The sequence below is a fragment of the Bos indicus x Bos taurus genome, chromosome 5 (genome assembly GCF_003369695.1).
Source record: "Bos indicus x Bos taurus breed Angus x Brahman F1 hybrid chromosome 5, Bos_hybrid_MaternalHap_v2.0, whole genome shotgun sequence".
Classification (NCBI taxonomy): Eukaryota; Metazoa; Chordata; class Mammalia; order Artiodactyla; family Bovidae; genus Bos; species Bos indicus x Bos taurus.
The window spans coordinates 110,331,235-110,348,811 of record NC_040080.1 but is presented as its reverse complement, the minus strand read 5'-3'; the positions used below and the strand labels follow the sequence as shown (position 1 = coordinate 110,348,811).

Sequence of the window (17,577 nt, the reverse complement as noted above, 5' to 3'; positions counted from 1 at the left end):
ATGAAGGATATACATACCTTTTAGCATTATGAATAAAAATGGACATTGTTTGACCTCTATTATGCTGTGGAAACTAAAGAAAGAAATAATAATATAGAAATTTGTTTAGCCATCATTTTACAGAAAATAATTACTTATATATTATTAGAATGAGAACTTACTGATTTAGTAATAATGAAAGTATCCCAGTCCCCCAAACATTCAAATTTGCAACTGGAAGTCTAAGAGGAGTCATTTCAGTTCAGTCTCTCAGCCGTGTCTGACTCTCTGCGACCCTGTGGACTGCAGCACACCAGGCTTCCCTGTCCATCACCAACACCCGGAGTCTACTCAAACCCATGTCCATCGAGTCGGTGATGCCATCCAGCCATCTCATCCTCTGTCGTCCCCTTCTCCTCCTGCCTTCAATCTTTCCCAGCATCAGGGTCTTTCCCAATGAGTCAATGAGTCTAAGAGGAGGTGCTGCCTAAAACCAAGACATAGATATAGGAGACTGAGCATTATATCCTCTTTGAAAATGCCAGACATTAGCAGAACCGATGCTGCTTTTTGTCAAACCTATTTGATGAGGAAGGCCTAGCCACTGAAACCTAATTCAGACAAAAAAAGATGATCCAGGGAGGTGTACATTTTATTAGTAACTGGGCAAAAACCCATGATGAACAGGTTAGATTTACAGTTATAGGAGAGCTGACCCATTACAGAAAAAACCCGAACCACCAATCCAAAGTGTTTTTGGTGATTTACTGAGCCAAGGAGAAATCTGTCAAGTATAAAAATACTTGTGTGAAAGTGCTGCACTCAATATACCAGCAAATTTGGAAAACTCAGCAGTGGCCACAGGACTGGAAAAGGTCAGTTTTCATTCCAATCCCAAAGAAAGGCAATGCCAAAGAATGCTCAAACTACTGCACAATTGCACTCATCTCACATGCTAGTAAAGTAATGCTCAAAATTCTCCAAGCCAGGCTTCAGCAATACGTGAACCGTGAACTTCCAGATGTTCAAGCTGGTTTTAGAAAAGGCAGAGGAACCAGTGATCAAATTGCCAACATCCTCTGGATCATGGAAAAAGCAAGAGAGTTCCAGAAAAACATCTATTTCTGCTTTATTGACTATGCCAAAGCCTTTGACTGTGTGGATCATAATAAACTGTGGAAAATTCTGAAAGAGATGGGAATACCAGACCACCTGACCTGCCTCTTGAGAAACCTATATGCAGATCAGGAAGCAACAGTTAGAACTGGACATGAATTAACAGACTGGTTCCAAATAGGAAAAGGAGTACGTCAAGGCTGTGTATTGTCTCCCTGCTTATTTAACTTATATGCAGAGTACATCATGAGAAATGCTGGGCTGGAAGAAGCACAAGCTGGAATCAAGATTGGAGGGAGAAATATCAATAACCTCAGATATGCAGATGACACTACCTTTATGGCAGAAAGTGAAGAGGAACTAAAAAGCCTCTTGATGAAAGTGAAAGTAGAGAGTGAAAAAGTTGGCTTAAAGCTCAACATTCAGAAAACGAAGATCATGGCATCCGGTCCCATCACTTCATGGGAAATAGATGGGGAAACAGTGGAAACAATGTCAGACTTTACTTTTTTGGGCTCCAAAATCACTGCAGATGGTGACTGCAGCCATGAAATTAAAAGATGCTTACTCCTTGGAAGAAAAGTTATGACCAACCTAGATAGCATATTCAAAAACAGAGATATTACTTTGCCAACAAAGATCTGTCTAGTCAAGGCTAGTCAAGGATACTATGTTATTAAAATACTTAAATTATTCAAAGCAAATGCAGAGATAAAAGACTGTGATTCTGTAGGAGGAAATGTTTTTAAAAGTAGGAAACTTCAGAGGTTGCTGCTGAGATGAGTTTATAACCCCTCATACAATGACTTTCTATAATATTTTCATGTTCATTTTTATGGAATTTGCTAAAAATATAAAGGTTCTGTTGCTATAAGGAGTAGAAGACTTCAATATTTTGCTAAAAATTGTTACATAAGTTTTTAAGTTCAGAGTGATTTTGTTGGATCGGATATACTTGTTGCAGCTGCTGCTAAGTCGCTTCAGTCGTGTCTGACTCTGCAGTCCCATAGACGGCAGCCCACCAAGCTCCCCCATCCCTGGGATTCTCCAGGCAAGAACACTGGAAGGGGTTCGAAAATACTTAATACTGTGTAAATAATCAATACAGGAAATGATTGCTTTTAGTATAAGAAATTATAATTCGCCCTACAGAAGATTAATGATAAAGTCAATGACTTTTGCCCTCAATTGCTAGTGAAAATGCTGGAAAATAATTCACATGCAAGATATCCATCAACTGGGAGTCGATTCAAAAGCTTTCAATTTTTATACAAATGGATTTCTCAGATGACAATTGTCTCTTCACATTGCTGTAGGAAGGCACTTGTCTTGTAGGGGAGAGAATATTTTGTTTAGTGGTCTGTCTCCTTTCTCCTATTCTCCTCTTGGACATCTGTGCCTGAGGGTGCTTGGAGCTCACAAGCTGTATTTGTATATGTCTTCTTCATTTTGAATTGTATTTCATAATTTATACATCTATGTACCCATTTGTACATTATTTACATAACACAAATCTATGTATTTATACGTTTATGTATATTTTCTTCTTAAAAGTCTAGGTTACTTCTGTCTTTCCTAGAAAATGAACTTGTAGTTGGTGGAGATGATGATGCAGTTCTCTTTGGATGTTATAGGTATTAACTCCCAGAGAAACTGTGCAGGGTATACATTTGTAACCGCTCATAAAGTCTTCACTGCATCTGATCAGTTCCATCTTGGTGTGGGAGCAAAGGTTTTCAAATCTCCATGTGTCCTCAAGGTGTCTGAAAGTGAAAGTCGCTCAGTAGTGTCTGACTGTTGCGACCCCATGGCCTGTAGCCTGTCAGGCTCCTCTGTCCATTGAGTTCTCCAGGCAAGAATACTGAAGTGGGTAGCTGTTTCTTTCTCCAAGGGATCTTTGCAACCCAGGGATTGAACGCAGGTCTCCCACACTGTAGGTGGATTTTTGACCATCTAAGCCCAACTGTGTCTGGGTCCCTACTAAAGCTCTTCCGTCATGGCTTAGAAGTGTCTCGTTGACGAGTCAGTGGATGGGACGATGCTTGAGAATGACTTGTTCTAGAACCCCTTCTCCTGGCCCTTGTGATGGAAATTTTGGGTCTTGCTCGCCTTCCTGTTTGGAAGACTTTTAAACCCTCTAATTCAATTATCTTCTCCCCTTCTCTTATGCCTGGTCTTGGTCCTGAAAGGGGAAAAACACAGGTGGTTGATTTCTTTTTTTTTCCCCTCCATCTTAAGAATAGGCTGGGAAAGGAAAACTGTCCTTGAGATAAAAACTAGAGAAAAGAGGAAAAATGAAATTCACTGAGGGCAACCAGATTGATCTTTTATGAAATCACCTACCACACCTATATTAGAATTTTATATAACCTACAACAAAAATATCTAAATATAACTGTAGAAAGTACACAGCTAATAATTATGTAATTTTGATAATTCAGCAGAAACATCAAAATTTTATAGTACCTCACTTATTTTAAAATGTTAAATGTCATAAAGATTGGGTTGAAGGTAAACTGACCTTATTGTCATGAAACAATGCATAAGTTTATTTTGAATATCAGTGAGCTTTTAAAATAAATTATATACTTTTCTTTCTAAGATGAAGTTCTTAGAAATATTACTTTGAGTTTCAGGTTTAGTTCTATACTAACTAGTTTATTTTTTACTACAGTATTTTCCACTTTATATGAAGTGATATAAGTGCATAGAAATGATAACATAAGTAAAATGACACTTGACTTCTCTATTCAGCGTCATCTTATTTTTCTTCTCTATAGACATACCTCACTGATGACATTCAATAATTCCCAAAACAGTAAAATATTATATATCATATCTGTGAATTCTGTTTTAATGCAATGAACCTACTAAGGAGAAATGATGTTTAGAAGACTAACAAAATACCTTCCATTGATAGAACTAAACTTAAGTTTATGGACAGTAGAATATTAAAATATCAAAGTGAAAGTTTACCTAGACAAATATCTTCACAGAGGTGAGAAAATGTGAGGTCTAGAAATCTTGTCAACCTTTTATTCATCACTGCTGAGTATTCGTGTATGTATACATATACACACACATTCATGTACATACATATTCTAAATTACATATTCTAGGGACTTCCCTGGTAGTCTAGTGGTTAAGACTTTGCCTTTCAATGAAGGGGGTGTGGGTTCAATCCCTGGTCAGGAAGCTAAGATCCCACATGCCTCATGGCCAAAAAACCAAAACATAAAAACAGAAGCAATATTATAATGAATTCAATAAAAAACTTTAAAAAATGGTCCACATCAAAAGAAATAAATTACACATTCTAAATACATATGTATATATTCCAGATCAATATAATGTATCCTTTTTAATAATTTTATTTACTCATTTATTTTTGGCTCTGCTGGGTCTTGGTTGCTGTGCTGGCTATTCTCTGGTGGAGAGTGAGAGTGAGTCTCGAGTGGCAATATGTGGGCTTCTTGTTGTGGTGGCACAGGCTCCAGGGGTCACGGGCTTCAGCAGTTGTGCTGTGTGAACTCAGTAATTGTGGCGCCAGGGCTCCAGAGCACAGGTTCGATAGTTGTGGCACATGGACTTAGTCGCTCTGGGTCACGTGGGAGCTTCCCCGACTAGGGATTGAACTGGAGTCTTCTGCTTTGGCAGACAGATTCTTTACCACTGAGCAACCAGGGAAGCCCCGATATGGTCTTTTTGAAAAGAGTTCAGTTATTTTGTTAATGATAAATGTTTAAATGCTCAATGATTTTGGAGTACTTTTGTTATTAAAATTTATTCCATTGAAATGATAGCTTGAAATGTAAAAATCCTATGCAAATTTATGATTCTCTCATTTGCATTTGACTAGGGCTTGGAGAAGGACCATATATGCTGGCAAGTTATGGGCAGACTGGCCTTATTCTGGGAGCCAATATAACCAGTGGAAGCATTTTCTCTCTGCCAAGAAGTAGCATTCGTGGCAGTTTATTTTTTAATTTTATGATCACTCCAGGCCTTTTCAAAGAGAAGGCATCATGTAAGTAGAAGTTGCAACTGAAAATAAGGATGTAGTTTACCATTGACTCTTTTCATTTATTCATGCAGTAAATATTAATTGGGGAATTTAATATGTTTATGACATCTTTCTAGGTGCTCTAAATGATTTGAAATAAAATAAGACACTGGCACACGAACCAGCTCTCTCTTTTGTGTATAAAATCATTTCTTTGCTTATCTATTGGCATATATATACATGCAATTAGAATTGCAATTTTTTGTTCGGGTTTATGGTCCTTGGTAAAGCACAGCTTCAATTTTCATTCTATTGGTCACAGAATTTAATTTGAAACTTTTGACTATTTTTAAAATAGTCTGCTGATAATTAACATGTGAAAGATTTTAATACCAGATTAAAGAAAAAAGTCATAATTTAATATCAAGGAAGTTAAATTAAGAGCATAAATCAAAGTCTAGACAGTCATTGAGACAGACTGTTATCCGTATGTGGCCTTGTCTCTCTTGGTACCTGGGTCTACATTTACTGGCTTGCCCCTGCAGATTTATACTGGTTGTATCCACTTGGCATCTATTCTAACTGATGATTTGTGTCTCTTTCTGATGTGTGATGTTCAGGGTACATTGTTACTATTCTAACCCTGCTTAGAACCATGCATGGTGTGTTCTATAAACAAAGGAAATATTTATTGAATGAATGAATCTGACATAACTTATACTAATGTAGAGAACTCTCCTGATTTCCCAGTTAAAATAAATTGCTCTATTCTTGTAAAAAGAGCTCCTTTAGTTCTTTGATTCTATGAAAACACCTATCACAGTCTAAGTTTTCATTTATGCGTTATATGTTTTTTCTTTTATAATTTTTAAATTCTTCTTTTCATATTCCAGTGCTCAATGGAAGGGTTTGTATATTGTAGGACACAGTGAATGCTTTTTGAATCATTTATTGGACTTGAGAGAGCTCTTTATTGTATAACTTAAAATAATTGATGTTTTTAATAGAAAAATCCTTAGGTCAAATTAAGTAAGACCTAAAGAAATTAATGCCTAAGAAATTAAATCTAAGAGCTCAATTAAGAGACTTATGCCATGGGTTTTACAAATACAGGGGAAACTTTTAAAGCACATAACAAAAAAGCATGACACTGCTCAAATGCTTTGTAGTTGTTCATTAGCTTTTTGATCATCTCTAGGGAAATAAGACAATAAGGTTGAGCAAACAGTCATTTCTTAATGCAGTAGAATCACTTGAAAGAACATTTGCTCATTAAGAATTCAGTGATATTGAAATGCAGTGACATGTCTAAATTGATCTGTTTCTCTATTTCTTTTTCTTTTCTATCATCCAATTTAGCCATTTATAGATTTTGTACATTTGAAAATGCTAAAGCTTGCAAGTGCAAATGTATGTCCAATTAGTTATTCAACTATTTGTATAGAGTTGTACATTCTGGGGTCCTAGGTTGACATTTCTTTATTTTTTTTTCTTCCTCCATGAACATGATCAATTATTTTAAAACATAGAACTTGTGAAAGCCTGATATTTTTAGAGCTGTCACTCTTATGCATTGCATGAAAATATAATTTTTTCCTTTAGAGATCTGTAATTCATTCCTAAAATCTTTGAGAATGGCATTAACTATTCATGCCAGTTGTGCATTTCTGTTTTGTTGGCCTTATACATGAATTTTACAACGCCAGTGCTGATGATCCGCCTTCTCCAGAGAACCCAGGGAGTTGTCTAACAGACTGCTCTGTTTTCCAGCATTGGCGCTCGTTTCCTTGGAATCTGCCGAAAGGCCCAACTACTTTCTCTGTGTCCACGATGACGACACTCTTAGTTTGAAACTGTGGGAAGCGAATTCAGCCTTTCATCGGAGAGCTACGTTTTTTCACCATCAGGACCTCTGGATTCCTGGGTACAGCGCTTTTGAGTTATACAGCAAGAAAGGCTTTTTCATTATATTGACAGATTCTAGTGCCAAAGCATCAAAATATGATGATTCTGAAGAATTTAAACGCTTAAGTAGCTTCAGTGTGGAAGGTATGTGTCCTGAGATGTCCATATATTAAGTAGATAATTTAAGGAGTGACAAAAAATATATTAGATTTTTAACTTAAAAATTATTTTAATGTGTATAATTAGTTGTATGACCTTAGTGAGTTTCTTAACCTCCTTATCCTTAAGTTTACACATCTGTCTCATGGAAGAAATAATACCTACTTTATAGGGTTATTTTGCTACATAAATTAATGTAGTAAATTGTTTAGAATAGCCTTAAATGACATTATTTTTTAGGATTGCCTCAATTTTTACTTTCAGTGCTGTCTGAGCTTTGGAAATAGAGCTTACCCATTTCTTCTTCTTGTAGAGTTTTGTATCTACTTTTTCTTTCATAGACGGCTACTTCTCACTTAGTCTGATTCTTTATGACGAAGACGATGTGTTTCTCTCTTTGAATACTTCGAATACTTTGAATGCTTTGAATGTGTTCTTTGAATACTTTGGAGTCCAATTGTACTGACCTCTAGATTTTTCTGGTTCAGCAGAATCCCCGTCTTATTTCTAGAGATCCTTGCAGTTCTATAGCTATTGAATTTTCTAAATTTCAGAGAGGAATCCTCACTGCCTCACCCAGTGTTTAAAAGTCATGCTTTATTTTCAAACCCTAAGAGCTCAATATTTGCCTTGGGTCTCCCAAATTTTTTCATTCTAACCAACTTTTCTAAGTCATTTCTAAGAAAGCTAATCATTTGCTTTTTTTGTTGTGGTTAAATTTCTATAAATCTGTTTGGATGTTAGAAAATTCAAAGTGAGTCACTCAGTTGTGTCCGACTCTTTGCGACCCCGCACCAGGCTCCTCCGTCCATGGGATTTTCTAGCCAGAGTACTGGAGTGGGTTGCCATTTCCTACTCCAAGGAATCTTCCTGACCCAGGGACTGAACACAGGTCTCCTGCATTGTAGACAGACGCTTTACCATCTGAGCCACCAGGGAAGTCCAAATTCAAATTGAGCTTCAAATTTTTTCAAGAAAGTTTCAAGAAAGTTCAAACTGAGCTTCAAATTTTTGCCTATTGAATGGGGTTCCTGGTCTCATGAGAGTCACTGACATGTGTATACAATATTCTGTAGAGTAAGTGTAATAGTTTTACTTGAGTTTAATTAAAAGTTGAATTTTGAGAGCCTGTATTTCCCCTCCATTACACAAATCCACTCCATCATACCCAGACCCAGTGGCCTTACCTGAGCTTTGGACAACTGCAGTCAATGGCATCATCCGCATCTCAGAAACTCATCTTTGTGGGCTTCCCGAACTTAGGAGACACTCTGGGTTTATTCTAGTCTTGGAACCAATCCTCTTTTATGACCCCTGATTCTAGTAACCCAAGCTTAACTATTATTTTAATATTGAGATGCTTAAGTGCCTTCCAGAAAGCCTCATTTTCCTTCTCATACCTTGGAATTAAATTCCATATCTTAAGTCCAAGTAACATAACCTGTTTCCTGAACTTTCTGCCTTACGGAGCTCTCTTCTTCAGAGATAATCTTGGACTGCTGCAGAAGGACTGCTCTGTGACAGGGGAAGGGGAAAGTATTAGCTGAGTTTGTAGGAGAAAAAGCTTCCATTAAGGGAAGTTTTTGTAACTACGAGCATGTATTATTCAAATCAGTTCATTCATTTATGTCATCAGATAATACTTACCATGTGCAATGAGTTAAATTCTATGAGAAGAACAAAGATGGAGTGTTCTCCTTAAGCTTCATGTCAGGCAATATGTCTTTGGTCTTGCCATTTTCCTAATTGAATTTGGCATGTCACTTGGCTCCTGTTAGCCTCAATTCCCTCATTTATAAAATGGAGATAATATTCACTCAACAGGGTTGTTGCAAGGATAAAATAGAATAATGGACAAAAAGCTATTTTACAAAAACTTAAATTCTAAACAAGTGTGTGCTATTATGATACGTAGATCACTGAACACCAGCAAAACATAAATAAAGGAAGGTGATTTAGAATTGTCCTTAGTCTCCTCCTACCTCTTGCTTTTTTAAATATTTGGAAGAAGAACTAAGATTCTGATGTTCAACCTGAGCATGAAATGCCTTCATCACCAAGCAGTTACGCTGTTTCCTCCCCCGCCCCCAACCTCTGCCGCCCTGTCTTTTCAATCAAAAAAGTTTCAAACCCTAAAGGGTTTACTATTAGAAATCACTGCATTCCAAGCTGCCCATTAAAAATATACACAATCTGAACTTCATTTTTTCCCCAGAAATCCAGGCAGCAGTGCCCTACAGGAGGATGTGTGAATGGAAATACGAGCCTTGTGCCACTCCCTGTTTTAAAACCTGCGGTGACCCTGCAGCTCTCGCGTGTAAATTTCTTCCACCGTAAGTCACGTTTAACCACTAATGAACAGATTCTAGCATTAGCAGATTCTGTTCCCAGTGATGATTTTTTTAGCTAAAAAAAATTCTCAAGAATAATTTATTCTAGTTACTCATTCATGAATTTGTTTTGTTTTATTCAAGCAGTAGTTATTGAGAGTCTGCTCTATGCCAGCAATTCTTGTAGCTGCTGGGATACAGTATTGAACAAAGTACTTACCTTTCTTTAGCTTAAACATTTTGCTGCACTGAGGCAAAGAATAGAAAATTAAAATGTAAATATATAATGTGATCTATTGTTTAGATGGATTTATAATGGACAAAAATAAAGGAAGGGAAAAGGGAGCATAAAACAGATGTGCGTGTTTGCTCATTAATATAGGGTGGTCAGGGAAGAACAGGTTGACAAGGCAAGATCTAGTAAGAGATGTGAAGGAAGTGAGGGAACTAGCCATGTGGGTGTCTGGGGAAAAACCCTTTCAACCTGAGAGAAGTATAAAGGTCCAGGGTGGGAATATGTCTGGTGTGTTTGAGGATGAGCACGGAGGCTAGTTAACTGGGGCAAAGTGAACAAAACTGAGAGACATAGGAGAAGAAACCAGAAAAAGTGGCTGGAAGTCACACAGGGCCTTGTATTCTGTCATGAGGACTTTGTCTTATTCTCTGAGTAATGCCTGGTGTACTTCGGGGCAGAGGAGTGGACTTCTTCCTTTGACAAGTTTACACTGGCTCTTGCACTGGCTTTTGCACTGGCTTTGGGGGAGGGGAAGAACAAGGGCAGAACTGGGCAGTGACACAGACAGGACATGAAGGGAATTTCACTAGGTTGGTAGCCCTGGAGGTTATGGGGAGAGTGAACAGATTCTGCCTGCATTTTGAAGTTAAGGCCATAGGGATGCTCATAGATTTAACATCAATTATGAGAGAAAGAGGCTTCCTCAGTGGCTCAGTGGTTAAGAATCCACCTGCAGTACAGGAGATGCAGGTTCGATCCCTGGGTTGGGAAGATCCCCTGGAGGAGGGCATGGAAACACACTCCAGTATTCTTGCCTGCAGAATCCCATTGACAGAGGAGCCCGGTGGGCTACAGTATATAGGGTTGCGAACATTCGGACACAACTGAAGTGACTGAGCATGCACGCATGCACACGAGAGAAAGAGGAGGTAAGGGCTCCAGGTCAGATCTCGGCATTTCATTGATTTCAGAATCATATGAAATTGCCATTTTTGTGGTCAAATCTGGTCAAATATCAACAAACTCAAATGATTCAATTTAATGGAAGGACTGAGTTGCCAGCTACTGAGATAAGGAAGATATTAGGAGGAGAAGTTTAGAGGAAAAGTCAGGAATTTGGTTTCAAGGATTTTAAACTTGAGACTGAAAATTATTCTTTGGATTTGGTAACCTGGAGAATAGGAAGAGGCAAAATGGAGATTGACAGTATAACAGCTATTTTTTTTTTTTTTAAAGCTGTTTTGTTGTAAAGGAGAACAGAGAAATGCAGCAGTAGTAGGAGGGAATATTTTTAAATGAATCATATTCCATTAGTTATTTATGAGCTTCTGCTCTACAACAAATACTGGTACTACAGAAGGTTCTGGCATATGAATAAGTGAGATGCAGTCCCTATTGCAAAGAGCTCAAAGTCTTTAGGAAGAAGACAGGAACACCAACAGATAACTGACCGTACAGGGGAAAGAGGACCAGAGGAATAAATGCCACAAGCGCAGCACATTGAAGTGTTTATATAGAACATGACGCTCACTGTGCTAAGTGCTATAAAATGGGTAATCTCATTGTTCCCGTTGTCAGAAGAGGAAAAAAACCAAGGCACGGGGAAGTTAAGCAGCTTGCCTCAGACCACACAGCTTTCAGGCAGCTGAGCCAGAGTTTGAACACCGACATCCTGTCGGGCACCATGTGCTACAGGAACAGAGGGAAGGAAATGATCAGTTCAGTTCAGTCGCTCAGTCGTGTCCAACTCTTTGCAACCCCATGGGCTGCAGCACGCCAGGCCTCCCTGTCCATCACCAACTCCTGGAGTTTACTCAAACTCATGTCCATTGAGTTGGTGATGCCATCCAATCATCTCATCCTCTGTCGTCCCCTTCTCCTCCCACCTTCCATCTTTCCCAGCATCAGGGTCTTTTAAATGAATCAGCTCTTCGCATCAGGTGGCCAAAGTATTGGAGTTTCAGCTTCAACATCAGTCTTTCCAATGAACACCCAGGACTGGTCTCCTTTAGGATGGACTGGTTGGATCTCCTTGCAGTCCAAGGGACTCTCAAGAGTCTTCTCCAACAGCACAGTTCAAAAGCATCAGTTCTTTGGTGCTCAGCTTTCTTCACAGTCCAACTCTCACATCCATACATGACCACTGGAAAAACCATAGCCTTGATTAGACGGACCTTTGTTGGCAAAGTAGTATCTCTGCTTTTTAATATGCTGTCTAGGTTACTTTTGTTTATTTTCTTAAAAATGAAAACAACCAGTTCTTTCTGAAAAGAAGCCGCCACCACTCACTTGGACCCTTCACATTCACAAACCTATTTCCTGTCTCCTCTGGAAGCCATCAGGAGGCCGGGAAATAACAGGGCCTTCATAGGGAGGAGGCCATGCTGGGGAGTGCTGGGGAGGAAGGGAGAAAGAGAGGCGGACAAGAGCAGCCCTGGAACTGGGAAGGAAATGGAGCTATATTTGAAATGGCATTAGGCTAGTTTGTTTCCTGTGGCATACACAGTCTCCAGGGTGGTTGAACCCAGATCTTCAGTGCTTCCACTGTTTGGTCTATAGATCCCCCGGAGTTTCTGTTTTGGTATGATTAGAGCACGGAGCAGAGACTCAGGATGAAACTTCACCCCTGCCAAGCCAATTCTCATCTCTGTCTTCATCACTGTTTCCTTTCTACTGCTCCCCTTTTCCTGGCTGAGGCACCTCACTATGGCTCCTCCTGGTCCTTGCTGTCCTGAGAGGAGGCTCAGGTACTGGGGTGGCATGTCAGCATCGCCCTGCCTGCCTCCTCCAAGTCCCCACCACCACGCTGGTTCTAGAGGATTTCAGTTTCTGGCACATAGCAAGTGTTGAAAATAAAAATATCTAGTGGAAATGAGAAGTTTCATAAAAGATGCCAACTAGCATACCATAGAGCCCATATGTAAGTAGAGTTATTCCTATTACATAATATACCTATTATAAGAACTGTTCTGCCTCTGAGGCGTGTTTGTCAGTCAGAAGTTGACTAAATTACCAGTTGTATGACAGAGTAAAGGGAACCCTGCTGTGTGCAACCATGAAGACATTTTAACGGAACAAGTTACTGGGTTTGGGAAGATATTTTTAAAAGAATAGCTGTGGTTTTGACTTGCATAAAGCAATTGCAAAATAATTAAGTTGCATAAAAAAGTGGTGTTTATTTAATTTGAGGATAGCCAACTGTCCCTGATATTTTCAGTAATTTAGTAGCTTTTTCTTATGTGCTTGACAAAGTTTAGAGTAGGATAAGAATATCATATACTGGTTAAAGTTTTATTATTTAAGTTCATTTTATGAAATAAATAATTGGTCTCATAAGCTAAGCTGTTAAGTATTTCTTAAAAAAATTTGTGAAGGAAGTATCCAAGAGGTGACCACACAGTCTCCTGTTAAAAGAGAAGTTAGCTTTTCTTGGGTTCGATTTCCTTCCATGAACAAGTGCCCTCTGGTGGCAACATGTGCCCAGAGTATCAAGTTAGTTCATATCCACACTGAATTGGAAAGGGGTTGTGAGTATTTGGGTCCAAACTTTTACTTTATAGTTAAGGCAATTGGAAATATTTTACAATCACTGAGAGATCTTCCTGGCTGTCCAGTGGTTAAAATTCCACTTTCAATGCAGAGTGCACCGGTTCAATCTCTGGTCAAGGAAGTAAGATTCCATATGCCGCATAGCCAAAAAAGTTTTATTTAAATAAGTAAAATATTAAAAATAGTATTATAGCCTGTTGGTGTATTTGAGAGGCAGACAAGCAAGCCTTTTAAAAACCGTATGTATGTTAATTCTCTCTAGTATGTGTGAGTCTAAGAACTGGCTGTACTTGAAGGGTATATTTCTTTTGAATCAAAATAAATTGGACTCTGAGACCCAACTGAACGAAAAGGAAGATGTAGTCTCAGTCATCATCTTGGCTTCATTCCCTTAGAGCAGAAGCATTTCAGGATGGTCTCATCTGTTTTGGGCTGATGATTCCCAAATCCATTCTTCTTGAAATTTGGGATTCTTGAAAGTGCAATGTGCCACATAAAAGACCAGATGTTTCGGAGCTTGAAATTCAGTCTGCTTAGGCTCATATGCAACCACCCCCTCTCTAAGCACTGCTGCTATTTCAGACACAGGCCCTGAGGCTCTTGGGAGAAGTGTAGCCTCGGCCATTCCCCTCCCTGTCCTCCAAGAGCAGCCATGTCCCGACTCCATGTCTGCCACCCAGAGATTTCTAATTACTTTCCAATGACTTTAGGGCTTAATAATAGGCAGAGACAGCCACTGAACATTCTGATTTGGTTCTACCAACATCCTTGTAAATATTCAAATAGTGTGTCTTATCTTCTTATATGTGAGGGAGTGTAGGAAAATAACAGTATGATGAATATAGAGTAAAATCACAATAAAGGATTCTTCTGCATTTCCAGTAATTTATGGAACATGGCCTTGGTGTGTGCCAAATTTAAGTGTATGTTTTGAATGTTCTGTGTTCAAATTCTGCCTCAATCATGAATATTTCATTATCATCCACTAACCTGTGGTTTCATACAATGAGGTATGATGGAAAATAGCAAATGGAGCAATCCTTAGTGTTTGACAAGGCAAATAGAAGAATTATAGGAAAACTGTATCTTAATTGCATATATTAAATGCCATATATTGTTATATTAAATTTTTTTCTTTAATTTTTTTCATGTGAAGGATTGAAGGATGCTTTCCCTATTGCCCTAAACATATGATCCTTGATGAAGTCACTCTTAAATGTGTTTATCCAGAAGACTGTAAGTATGAATCTTACTTAACTTATTCTGAAGTGTAAAATACATGAATATATTTATACAGTGGCAAGTAACTATAAAAACAGACATTTTAGACAAACAACAAACCTTCATAAGATTCTCCTTCATTGTCTTTTTCAAAGTGGTTTTTTTTTTTTTTTTTGGTTCTGAGTTACTTTTCGGTTTAGTTCGGTTCAGTCACTCAGTTGTGTCCGACTCTTTGCGACCCCATGAATCGCAGCACGCCAGGCCTCCCTGTCCATCACCAACTCCCGGAGTTCACTCAAACTCATGTCCATCGAGTCGGTGATGCCATCCAGCCATCTCATCCTCTGTTGTCCCTTCTCCTCCTGCCCCCAATCCTTCCCAGCATCAGAGTCTTTTCCAATGAGTCAACTCTTCACATTAGGTAGCCAAAGTACTGGAGTTTCAGCTTTAGCATCATTCCTTCCAAAGAAATCCCAGGGCTGATCTCCTTTAGGATGGACTGGTTAGACCTCTTTGCAGTCCAAGGGACTCTCAACAGTCTTCTCCAACATTAAAATTATGCAAATTTTTCTTCTAATATTCCTCTTGCATCCTCTCTCCCAAAACATTTTCCTTATATGAACATTCTTATATGAACTGTCTGGGCCTCACTTTAAGCAAAACAGATTAAAGAAGAGTATCTTTGTTTCTTTGTAGGCATACCTCTGATTCCCACAGAACCAGCATTAATTTCACCAGGTAAGCCATCTCTACCCATGTTTATAAGTATTGTAATTTTAGACATTAAACTTAGCATTATGTAACTTAGATCTTGGCATGCTTAAACAGCTGCTGGTGTTAGTTATACCCAGCCCACTGGAGAACCCAGCAGTCACTTTTGTTTCACTGAGTAACTGTTTACTGGATCAACGAGCCACATTTTCAGAATGGTTTCTGCATCTGGTCTGTCTCTGTCCCATTTCAGTTAGTATAGATAATGAGAATGCCTGTCACATTTTTGCCTAGAATTTGTTGTTGTTGAGCCTCTCAGTCGTGTCCAACTCTTTGTGACGCCATGGACTGCAACCCACCAGGTTTCCCTGTCCATCACCATCTCCCGGAGTTTGCTCAAACTCATGTCCATTGAGTCGATGATGCCATCCAACCATCTCATCCTCTGTCGCCCTCTTCTCCTGCCTTCAGTCTTGCCCAGCATCAGGGTCTTTTCCAGTGAGTGAGTTCTTCGTCTCAGGTGGCCAAAATGTTGGAGCTTCAGCGTCAGTCCTTCCAATGAATATTCAGGGTTGATTTCCTTTAGGATGGACTGGTTTGATCTCCAAGGGACTCTCAAGGGTCTTCTCCAATACCACATTGCAAAAGCATCAATTCTTCGGTGCTCAGCCTTCTGTGTGGTCCAACTCTCACATCCATCCATGACTACTGGAAAAACCATAGCTTTGACTAAATGGACCTTGTCAGCAAAGTGATAACTCTGCTTTTGAGTATGCTGTCTAGGTTTGTCATAGATTTTTTCTAAGGTGCAAGTGTCATTTAATTTTATGGCTGCAATCACCATCTGCAGTGATTTTGGAGCCCAGGAAAATAAAATCTGCTGATTTCCCACGTTTCCCCATCTATTCGCCATGAAGTGATGGGACCAGATGCCATGATCTTTGTTTTCTGAGTGTTAAAATTTAGGCCAGCTTTTTCACACTCCTCTTTCACCTTCATCAAGAGGCTCTTTAGTTCCCCCTCGCTTTCCTCCATTAAAGTAGTATCACCTGCATATCTAAGGTTGTTGATTTTTCTCCTGGAAATCTTGATTCCAGCTTATGATTCATCCACCCCAGCAATTCTCATGATGTACTCTGCATATAAGTTAAATAAGCAGGGTGACAGTATACAGGCTTGATGTGCTCCTTTCCCAGTTGTGAACCAGTCGGTTGTTCCATACATGCTAAGTTGCTTCAGTTGTGTTTGACTCTTTGTGACCCTATGGACTATAGCCCCCTAGGCTCCTGTCCATGGGACTACCCAGGGAAGAATACTGGAGTGAGTTTCCATTTTCTCCTCCAGGGGACCTTCCTGACCCAGGGATTAAACCCTCATCTCTTACGTCTCCTGCACTGGTGGGCAGGTTCTTTACCACTAGTGCCACCTGGGAAGCCCTTCATTTCCAACTATTGCTCCTTGACCTGCATACAGGTTTCTCAGGAGGCAGGTAGGGTGGTCTCTTATTCCCACGTCTCTAAGAATTTTCCAGTTTGTTGTGATCCACACAGTCAAAAGCTTTAGCGTAGACAGTGAAGTAGAAGTAGATGTTGGCATAAATCCTCTTGGATGAGGCTGCTATTAGCCCTACCATAGAGACTGTGGGCTCCAGGACTGGGCTGCCTTAGGCCAAGCAACTAAGGGGCCTCCCCCATCAGCAGAAAATTGGATTAAAGATTTACTGAGCATGGCTCTAACCACCAGAGGAAGACCCAGCTTTCCCCACAGCCAGTTCCTCCCATCAGGAAGCTTGCATAAGCCTCTCTTATTTTTTATCCATCAGAGGGCAGACAGAAGAAGCAAGAACTATAATCCCATTTTAGTCTGTAAAAATGTCATATTCTGTAGAAGTTACATCTAATAAACCATGAACCCAGCTTTTAGGACCAAGCAATAGAAGTTTTTATTCTACTTTATGATAAGTTGTTAGAATATATAAAATAAGTTATTTATAAAATTTATTTAATTCTCTGATGTCACTGTGGTAGACTGAATAATGGCTGCCCAAAGATGTCCATGTTGTCATCTCCAGAATTTGTGAAAATGGGACCTTGCATGCTGCAGATGTGATGAAGTTAAGAATTTTGAGATGGGGAGTTTTCCTGAATTATCTGTGTGAGCCCAGTGTAATCACAAAGATCCTTATAAAAGAGAAGGAGGATGGTCAGAGTCAGAGGAGATAATGCATGTGAGAAGTCAAAATTAGCAGGGAAGGACAAAGGGAGAGGGGGAAGAAGGGAGAGAGAGAGACTGAGATTTGAAAATATTTTCCTGTGGTTTTGAAGATGGAGGAAGGGGCCATGATGCATCAATATATTGATGCAATCAAT

The 17,577-nt window shown here is 39.2% G+C and overlaps 1 protein-coding gene across 1 annotated transcript in view; it reads left to right on the top strand.

Annotated features, from left to right (window-relative positions):
* The window catches only part of OTOGL (otogelin like), a 174,013-nt gene that overhangs the window by 105,010 nt on the left and 51,426 nt on the right, over window positions 1-17,577 (top strand). Inside the window, exons 32-36 of the mRNA XM_027543285.1 lie at window positions 4,955-5,122; window positions 6,869-7,147; window positions 9,378-9,495; window positions 14,433-14,512; window positions 15,194-15,235. Of these exons, the coding sequence (XP_027399086.1) occupies window positions 4,955-5,122; window positions 6,869-7,147; window positions 9,378-9,495; window positions 14,433-14,512; window positions 15,194-15,235 (687 nt within the window). The remainder of the gene's footprint in view (window positions 1-4,954; window positions 5,123-6,868; window positions 7,148-9,377; window positions 9,496-14,432; window positions 14,513-15,193; window positions 15,236-17,577) is intronic.